This window comes from Littorina saxatilis, linkage group LG9 (genome assembly GCF_037325665.1).
Source record: "Littorina saxatilis isolate snail1 linkage group LG9, US_GU_Lsax_2.0, whole genome shotgun sequence".
Taxonomy (NCBI): Eukaryota; Metazoa; Mollusca; class Gastropoda; order Littorinimorpha; family Littorinidae; genus Littorina; species Littorina saxatilis.
This window is the reverse complement of record NC_090253.1, coordinates 62,048,650-62,059,681: the sequence shown is the minus strand read 5'-3', so window position 1 is coordinate 62,059,681 and position 11,032 is coordinate 62,048,650. Positions and strand designations below refer to the sequence as shown.

At 45.0% G+C, this 11,032-nt stretch overlaps 1 protein-coding gene across 3 annotated transcripts in view; it reads right to left on the bottom strand.

Moving 5' to 3' along the window:
• LOC138976722 (E3 ubiquitin-protein ligase TRIM33-like) overlaps nucleotides 1-10,684 on the bottom strand; it is a 15,863-nt gene extending 5,179 nt beyond the window's left edge. For 2 of the 3 annotated variants that reach the window (XM_070349595.1, XM_070349593.1), the window contains exons 1-5: nucleotides 10,555-10,684; nucleotides 9,769-10,029; nucleotides 7,749-8,034; nucleotides 4,567-4,809; nucleotides 1-60 (exon numbers count right to left, since the gene is read on the bottom strand). The exon at nucleotides 1-60 is cut by the window's left edge and continues 310 nt beyond it. In XM_070349595.1, coding sequence (XP_070205696.1) covers nucleotides 1-60; nucleotides 4,567-4,809; nucleotides 7,749-8,034; nucleotides 9,769-10,009 — 830 coding nt within the window. In that variant the 5' untranslated portion in view covers nucleotides 10,010-10,029; nucleotides 10,555-10,684. The remainder of the gene's footprint in view (nucleotides 61-4,566; nucleotides 4,810-7,748; nucleotides 8,035-9,768; nucleotides 10,030-10,554) is intronic. The other variant, XM_070349594.1, reaches the window with a different exon arrangement.
• Between the last annotated feature and the right edge of the window lie 348 nt (nucleotides 10,685-11,032).

Below are 11,032 nucleotides of genomic sequence, written 5' to 3'. Positions count from 1 at the left end.
AAGCGACGGCGACACGCCTTCAGTGCTTTCTCCAAGCGATCATAGGCCGCCTCCATCTCTCTACAAGACAACAAAATACAATACAATACAATAGAATACAATGAAATGAAAAACAACGCAATGCTATGCAGCATCTTTACATTACACCACAACTTTTACATTACACCACAACTTTTACATTACACCACAACTTTTACATTACACCACAACTTTTACATTACACCACAACTTTTACATTACACCACAACTTTTACATTACACCACATCTTTTACATTACACCACAACTTTTACATTACACCACAACTTTTACAGTCTCAAAAGAGAATTTTGTATTGTGGTAATTGTGCACACATCACAGGCCGCCTCCATCTCTCTACAACACGTACAGTGGAACCCCCCTTTAAAGACCCCTCGGTTTAACACTTCCTCCTTGTTAAGACCTTGAATTACCAGATTTCTTGTTCACAACCTGTGTAAATGTGACCCTCCACCACGGAATGAGTCGCATGTCACCTTTGCATGATTTTTGACTCACATGCGAAGCAAAAGTGAGTCTATGTACTCACCCGAGTCGTCCGTCCGTCCGTCCGGCCGGCCGTCCGGAAAACTTTAACGTTGGATATTTCTTGGACACTATTCAGTCTATCAGTACCAAATTTGGCAAGATGGTGTATGATGACAAGGCCCCAAAAAACATACATAGCATTTTGACCTTGCTTCAAGGTCAAGGTCGCAGGGGCCATAAATGTTGTCTAAAAAACAGCTATTTTCCACATTTTTCCCATTTTCTCTGAAGTTTTTGAGATTTAATACCTCACCTATATATGATATATAGGGCAAAGTAAGCCCCATCTTTTGATACCAGTTTGGTTTACCTTGCTTCAAGGTCAAGGTCACAGGAGCTCTTCAAAGTTGGATTGTATACATATTTTGAAGTGACCTTGACCCTGAACTATGGAAGATAACTGTTTCAAACTTAAAAATTATGTGGAGCACATGTTATGCTTTCATCATGAGACACATTTGGTCACATATGATCAAGGTCAAGGTCACTTTGACCCTTATGAAATGTGACCAAAATAAGGTAGTGAACCACTAAAAGTGACCATATCTCATGGTAGAAAGAGCCAATAAGCACCATTGTACTTCCTATGTCTTGAATTAACAGCTTTGTGTTGCATGACCTTGGATGACCTTGACCTTGGGTCAAGGTCACATGTATTTTGGTAGGAAAAATGTGTAAAGCAGTTCTTAGTGTATGATGTCATTGCTAGGTTTAGTTATTTGACCTTGACTCGGGTGTAAAGGTCATGGTCAAGCAAGTGAGTCGTATGGGCTTTGCCCTTCTTGTTATATTTTTACATTTTCTTAAAGAGTTGATTATGCTCTATCCAGTGGTATAACCCGTTTTAGAAAAGAGCGAAAACTTTTCCAATTATAAGCCTGTGACTAAGGTGACCCTCACACTGATACCTGCCACCCTGGACGTATATTAGGCCTAGCGCAAAACCGCGCGGTGTGACATCCGACTCATTTCGTGGTGGAGGATCACAAATGTTCCTCCGTATTAAGACTCCCTCCATTTTAAGGCCTGATTTTCTCAGATTTGTTGAGGTCTTAAAAGGGGGTTCCACTGTACAATACAATACAATGAAATACAGCAAAACTATGCTGCACAATGCTATACAATATAATAAAACAACACAGATTACACCACATTTTGTTTAAATTTGAAAGAGAATTTTATGTTGTGGTATTGTGCACAAATCAATGTGTAATAAAATACGAGGAATGTTAACAAAAATAGCACACAAACATTTCACGGATGTAGACATAACCATATAATACATATTTTTATCAACACCAGCGCTTGCACATCGACACACTTATAAATTAACAACAACAAAAAACAACAGACACAAAAACAATAAAAACAAACTAGTATAGGTCCTTGTAACACATGCCTGCATCCCATCTCCCCCACACCACCCCAACTCCAACACCAAACCACACACCAACACCCAACACAAAACCACAAACACAATACCAAACCACACACACACCCAACACCAAACCACACACAAAACCACACATACACACCCACACCAAACCAGACACCCAACACCAAACCACACACACACCCAACACAAAACCACACACCCAACACCAAACCACACACCCAACACCAAACCACACACCCACACCAAACCAAACACCCACACCAAACCACACACCCAACACCAAACCACACACCAACACCCAACACAAAACCACACACCCAACACCAAACTACACACCCACACCAAACCACACACCCACACCAAACCACACACCCAATACCAAACCACACACCCACACCAAACCACACACCCAACACCAAACCACACACCAACACCCAACACAACACCACACACCCAACACCAAACCACACACCCAACACCAAACCACACACCCACCCCAAACCACACACCCAACACCAAACCACACATCCACACCAAACCATACACCCAACACCAAACCACACACCAACACCCAACACACCACACACCCAACACCAAACCACACACCCAACACCAAACCACACACCCACACCAAACCACACACCCACACCAAACCACACACCCAACACCAAACCACACACCCACACCAAACCACACACCCAACACCAAACCACACACACCAACACCAAACCACACACACACCCAACACCAAACCACACACAAAACCACACATACACACCTAACACCAAACCACACACACACCCACACAAAACCACACACCCAACACCAAACCACACACACACACCCAACACCAAACCGCACACACCCAACACCAAACCACACACACCCAACACCAAACCACACACACCCAACACCAAATCACACACACCCAACACCAAACCACACACACACCCAACCCCAAGCCACACACACACACACCCAACACCCAACCACACACACCCAACACCCAACCACCCAACACCAAACCACACACACCCAACCCCAAACCACACACACACCCAACCCCAAACCACACACACACACACATACACACACACACCAACACCAAACCACACACACACCCAACACCAAACCACACACAAAACCACACATACACACCTAACACCAAACCACACACACACCCACACCAAACCACACACCCAACACCAAACCACACACACACCCAACACCAAACCACACACTCAACACCAAATCACACACACCCAACACAAAACCACACACACCCAAAACCAAACCACACACACCCCCAACCCCAAACCACACACACCCAACACCCAACCACACACACCCAACACCAAACTACACACACACCCAACACCAAACCACACACACACCCAACCCCAAACCACACACACCCAACAACCCAACCACACACACCCAACACAAAACCACACACACACCCACACCAAACCACACACAAAACCACACACACACCCAACACCAAACCACACACTCAACACCAAATCACACACACCCAACACCAAACCACACACACCCAAAACCAAACCACACACACACCCAACCCCAAACCACACACACCCAACACCCAACCACACACACCCAACACCAAACCACACACACACCCAACCCCAAACCACACACACCCAACACCAAACCACACACACCCAAAACCAAACCACACACACCCAACACCAAACCACACACACCCAAAACCAAACCACACACACCCAACACCAAACCACACACCCACACCCAACACTAAACCACACACACACACCCAACACTAAACCACACACCCACACCCAACACTAAACCACACCCACACCCAACCACACACACACACCCAACACCAAACCACACACCCACACCCAACACTAAACCACACACCCACACCCAACACTAAACCACACCCACACCCAACCACACACACACACCCAACACTAAACCACACCCACACCCAACCACACACACCCAACACCAAACCACACCCACACCCAACACTAAACTACACACACACAGCACCAACCACAAACACCCAACACCAAACCACACACACACCCAACACCAAACCACACACACACACCCAACACTAAACCACACACCCACACCCAACACTAAACCACACCCACACTCAACCACACACACACACCCAACACCAAACCACACCCACACCCAACACTAAACCACACCCACACCCAACCACACACACACACTCAACACCAAACCACACACACCCAACACCAAACCACACATACACCCAACACCAAACCACACACACACACACACCCAACACCAAACCACACACACACCTAACACCAAACCACACACACCCACCCAACATCAAACCACACACACACCCAACATCAAACCACACACACAACACCAAACCACACACACCCAACACCAAACCACACACATACCCAAAACAAAACCACACACCCACACCCCACACCAAACCACACCAAACCACACACACCCAACACCAAACCACACACACACCCAACACCAAACCACACACACCCAACACCAAACCACACACACACCCAACACCAAACCACACACACACCCCACACACACACCTACCTTTTGGCCTCTTGAGTGCATCGGTCAGTCTCCTTCAGATCATGCTCCACCTCACGGATGGCTCGAGCCACTCTCTGTTCCCCAGCGGTCAGCGAGGTGACCAGGTCTGCCAGCACCTTGCGAGCGTCTTCGGTCTTCTCCTCAAGGTCCTTCACGTCCGAGCACTCTCGGTGTTTGGAGGCAGCGCACAGGTGGCAGATGGAACGGCCATGGGTGGGGCAAAACAGCTCACACATTTTGTCACTGTCACCAGAAATACAAAGTAATATTAATAATAATAATAATAATAATAATAATTGTCAGTAAGTACTGGTGTCACATGACTGATGTGAACCAGTTGATTGGCTAATGGCGATGCGCTAAAACTGTTAGCGCACTCTTGGAGTGCGCTAACTTTTCCACAGAGCGTATTCTTCCGCCCTTGGCCTAAGCGAGACTGTACTCTCATCCTCAGAATTAATTAATGACATGTATAGCTTATATTCTCCACAGTACCAAATGACCATAAATTTCCTGCGGCTTAAAGCAGAAGTTTTTTTTTCTGACAGATTCCATGCGCCTGTGCCACAGTGAAGCACACTGATCTAAAAATAGAACCCGCTGTGTCTAATTTTTCAGTTTCGACTTGCAAATTCTTCTCATAATTATGCCGTGTTAGTGGCATGTAGCTCACATTACCAAATGATAAGTTAGTATACAATTCCCAGCGGCTAACAGAAAACACAAGTGTTATTCCGATAACCTACCAGCCAGACCAGCATTTGGAAGTCGACTGACTCGATCGACTCTGTCATACTACGTGGCAGACTACACTGAAATACGAATGCATCCGTTCAGTAAATGAATGGTTTCCGAATTATTAAATCAAGGCAAGAACAATCGGAATCGAAAACGTGTAGGGTTCAGAACGTTCTTACCATGTATAAGACTTATTACCAGCCTGCCTCATGCGTGCAGACTCAATGCAACGTGACGAGCAAATTTTGTTTTTGAAATGAGACTGCAGTGGTTCGATTGCCCTAGCCTAGCCGACGACATAAACCCCGCTCAGCAAATTAACATGTTGGGCAAAAGTGACCGAAAACACGATGGGGATATAATACGTGTAGGGTTCAGAGCATTCTTACCATTCATATTCAGTACCAGAATCCCCGATGAGTGAAGATACACGAGAAACATACCACATTTTTTTTGAAAATGTGCTAACCGTAAACCAGTCCTTGGAGTCAATTCAAGGGGCATCACTCTGCACAGTCAATCCGTCGAACTCGAAGCTCGACTGAAGGTTTCGAATCGCAAATAACTAAGAGCACAGTCCTTTCTCCGAGTTCGAGGTCTGTATGAAAGATCATCACTTTTTAGCTTAACCCTACTCTGGAATTTACCAACAGAAATGAAAACAAGAGTTTGCGTGTGACGAAAGCACAACACACTTGAGACAGCCCACACAAAAGTAGATCTTACACGACCTGACCACACAGTTACGCCTATCCAAATGCGCGTTGCAAAATGTGCGTTTTGAATCTTCTTTTTTCTCTGGCGGTACTGACAATATTGTTATTGAAACAATCCCAGTGCACTAAGAGATTTATAGAGCAAATCTCAAAAATAATTCTTGAACTCGGTGCTATGCGCTTTGTTCAATAATGAATTTTCTCGATTTGCTCTATAAATCCCTTAGTACACTGGGATGTCTCAATAACTTAAATAATAATAATGATAATAATAATGATATAATATAAAATACCCGTGTGACCTGGAATAATAGGCCGTGAAAGGTGGATGCAGCACCTAAAGGCAGTCGATCTACTGGCCGATGTGAATGCGTGATATATTGTGTAAAAAATTCCATCTCACACGGCATTAATAGGTAACATGCGCCTTGAGTCGCCTTGTGTGGTGAGATACGTGCGCGATATAAATCCTCGTAAATAAATAAAATAAATAAATAATTATATACTAACTTGATAATAATCTCTGTTTAGGGGCCTCAATTTTAAGACTACTTCCTGAATTTCTCAGATTTTTGGAGGTCTCATATTGTTATAAGAGGGAATAAGTGGGTTTTTGTAAACATCTACCCCAAAAAATGGAACGTTTAACACACTGTAACAGACAACACAAAAAACATCAATAGAACCTTGACCTATCCGACTTTACAGTGGACAAACAAGATGCACCACAGACAGATAAACGGTAGGGTGATCGCCAGGCTTTGGATGCTGAAAAACTGACAAACAAGATGCACCGCAGACAGATAAACGGCAGGGTGATCGCCAGGCTTTGGATGCTGAAAAACTGACACACAAGATATTCAAAGGGGAGTTCCACTGTACAGTTAAGCCCCCTTTTTAAGACCCCCCAAAATCTGAGAAAATCAGGTCCTAAAAGGTAGGGAGTCTTAAAAACACACAAACATGTCCGCACACACGCACACACACACACACACACACACACACACACACACACACACACACATATGCTCTACTTCACTCTTTGTTTTAACCTTTAAAGGTCCTTGTCTACATTTTTATACCGAAATCGCCATTTGACCATTAAAATGCAGAGTCTATTATCTACAATAATATCAACAATACACCCCCTTTCGATCAGGAAAGACGAAGCCAGTGTAGCCGTTTGAAAATTCATTGTAGTATTCCAGCGTAGTACTCATAGTAGGATATCCTTATTTGGAAAATGCCAAGCGCAAAACTCCTCTCAAATCCCGTGCATTTCGTGCGTTTAAAAAAAGCGTGGACAGCGCTCCAGTGTCAAACTGTTGCTGCACTTGTTTGGGCGTGGCTATAAGCATAGTGACATGAATTTGATTGGTCAGTATTTTTAGGCAAAGCACATGTTCTCAGCAAACAGAAAACAAAATATTGGAAGCGTGAGTCACGCTACCCAAAAATAAAATCTTTTTTTACATATATTTTTTTTTCTATAACTTTTTTCCCCATGGTTCATTCATTATTTGACATAATTTTGTATCGAAATCTAACCATAAGATTATTGAAAAAAAAAAAAAAATGTAGACGACCACCTTTAAAACCAGTCTTCAATTATTAAAACAATCAACATGCTAGGAACATAAAATGTGAAAAAGTAATGTCTGAAAAAGGAGGAAGTCTTAAATTGGGGGGGGGGGGGGGGGGGTATTAAAAGGGTGAGCTCCCCTGTACCTGTGGGTGTCACAGATGATGCGGCGCTTGGCGGCCAGCTTCTCCGCCGTGAGAGAATCGAGGTCCTCGACGTCGTGATGTTTGGACAGCGACTGCTTCTGATGCAGCCTGGTGCAGGGTCCACAGAACATGTCCCCGCACTGCAGACACAGTGACGCGGCTGCGATGTCAACACAGGCACAGCACACGTGCTGCTCGGACAGAGTGAGTGTGGCCTCTACCAGCGCCGCCATGCTCTCGTCTGTTGGGAACTGGTCGACTGCAGTTTGCACGTCTTCTTGAGAATCTAGGTGGTTACGGAAAGAAAGAAACAAAATACAGTCGAACCTGTCTAAAGAGACCACGCATGGGACTGAGCAAAAGTGGTATCTTAGACAGGTGGTCTTTATGGACAGGGTCGCCATTTGGCAAACACCCAACTTCCCACAAACACTGACTGGGCGATATGTCAAACATGCATAAGATCAAGCAAACAAATAAACAAACACACATACAAGCAAACAAAGAATTTGGATTCAGCTAAATACCACATTAAAAACGTGACTACTGACGAGAAGTACTGTGAACCTGTAGGTACCTAAATAAAGCTTTCTCTGATTAAAGGCATATGTACGCGCTCCCGTGTTTACAAAGTATAGTTTGCCCATAATCGATGTCAAACGCACCATAAGACCATATAATGACGATATGTCACCATGCGCGGACCATAATACATGCATTACAGCTTGTTCTAGCCTCTGAAAAAGTGAGGATGTCAACAAAGCCGCGGTGTTAGCTCCCTTGCATCAACGTTACATGTGTTGCCAAATCTATAAATAGGACGATCCAGATCAAAATGAAAATTAACATATCTCAACATTGAAGGGGTCCTAGACCACAATATTTTGCAGGGAACTTAATTTAGCATGTCTCCAGCTGTTGGTAAAGCAATTAGCGTGTATAGTCATCGAGTACATATGCCTTTAAATAATGATGCAAAACACACACACATCTTATAACGACATAGTCTGCTCACTATGTCACATCTACTCATTTTTACACCGGGTAAGACCTTCCCTCAACTCTTGACATATACAAGAAATGATCAGACTGATTGCTTTCTGTGCAGAGTGAGAGTTGTTCAGGGGCGGACCTAGTTGTGGATAAGTGGGGGGTTCCAAATTGGAGCAGGGGTCCAGGGGCCGCTCAGGCCCCGGTGGGGTCCATGGGCAAAGCCCTGGTGGGGGGTCTGGGGGGCCAAGCCAAGCCCCCCAGATGCTGAAGGAATTTTATTTTTTTAGGTCAATCGGAGGCCTCTCGTGGAAGATAACAAGGTAAAAAAAAACAACGGATGGGGGGTGGGGGGGGGGGGTTCCGGGCACCCAGGAACCCCCCCTAGGTCCGCCCCTGTTGTTTGATCAACAGGCACTAATTCTGCACTCTGTCAAATTCAATCATCAAACAAATGTTCACTCTGCACAGGAAGCAGTCATGGTGCTGATTTTTGGTATGCAACCAAGTAGAGGCATGTTCTTATCCTGTGTAATTTAAGCCTGTCCAGATCTGAGATGGATGTTTTGAACTGTTTTTACGACAGGGACTGTGCCTTTAAATCACACATAGCATGCACACACACACACACACACACACACACACACACACATGCACACACACACACACACACACACACACACACAGACACACACACATACACACACAGACACATACACACACACATGCACACACACACACACACACACACACAAGCATGCATGCACACACGCACACACACACGCCTGGGTAGTGCAACTCCTGTTGCCATGCACTATAGGTTTTCACCGGAAGGAAGCAATCCAAACTTCCGAGCAATGAAATAATAAAGTATGAAATGAAATTACAGTTGAATCTTCCCTGGCGACCACCTCGCGATAACGACCACCTACCCACAACGACCAGGCCGAACGACTCCGACGAGGGCGATGAGGGTGGGGTTTAGAGTTGACAAGAAGGACGACAGGTGTAAAATGAGTGGAAGACTCACCTTGATCATGCCCACGCCGGTTCTTCTTGCTCGGCTGTTGTAGAGCCGCGATAACGCACCGGCATAGAGGGCAGGCAGCACCCGTCTTCTGTTGCAGCAGTGACGTCAGGCACGACCGACACACAAGGTGAGCACAGGGCAGCAGTTTGGGGTCAGTGAAGTACTCGCTGCAAACTGGACACTCAAGGTCACTTGCTTCCATGGTAACGGCTTCGTCTGGCTTTGTGTCTGCTGTTGCCATGGTGATACGGATGAGTCTGGCTAGGAGAGAGCAACAGGCACAAAATATGGATCACTAGAACAACAGGTGTGTGTGTGTGTGTGTGTGTGTGTGTGTGTGTGTGTGTGTGTGTGTGTGTGTGTGTGTGTGTGTGTGTGTGTGTGTGTGTGTGTGCGTGCGTGCGTGCATGCACGGGTGACCTTTTCGAAACAACGTATTTCAATCACAGTCAAATTTAACGTAGTGAAGAACTGTGGACATTTTCATTTCAGAATCAGTCTTCTGGGAATCCACAGACACGTGCACTTGTTCCATAAAATCTTATATCACATAGTAGTGCTTTCGTAGGTCAGTCTTACACGAAGATTCTTACATATATATATATATATATATATATATATATATGTGTTGAATTGTCAAGATAAAGTCTTCATTCGACTTCCGCGACGAACCGAAAGTAGGTTCACGGAAGAAATGGCGAGACAAGCCACTGTTCATTCAAAGACACATTGCAAGAACAATCATGCCAGCTGCAGCCATTCTTTTAGAATAAATCAAGTGCGTACCTCAGTATACCACGGTTCGGGAGGAAAATGGAGAAAAAGCAGTGTGTCAGCCGCAGGGTTGATAAAACCAAAGCACGACTACGGCATAAACATCGCGAAGTGGAACTAAAACAGTCGGGAGTTATCTGCCGTACTTCCCCGAATGTGCAGTTCTCCTCACGTGACTAAGTGATCGGTGCATATGCACCCATCGATGCTCAAATATAGTGCATATGCACCTGAATAGTCTGGATCTGGATTTGAAGAGTTGCATCTTCGCTGTAGGAGTACGCAGCGCTCCCTATCAATAAAAACCTAACTACCTACTTTAAAGAGGGTTTAAAACGGATCCTAGGCGGGGGAAGTTCAGAACACCCCCGATTTGCCAAACGCCGTGGAGAAGGCGTTGGCTGTTCTCAGGTGTGTTGTGGTGTCATCGAGACTGTTGCACTCTCTCACTGTTTTGACGAAATAGGAGTTTCTGAACTGTTCTGGAGTC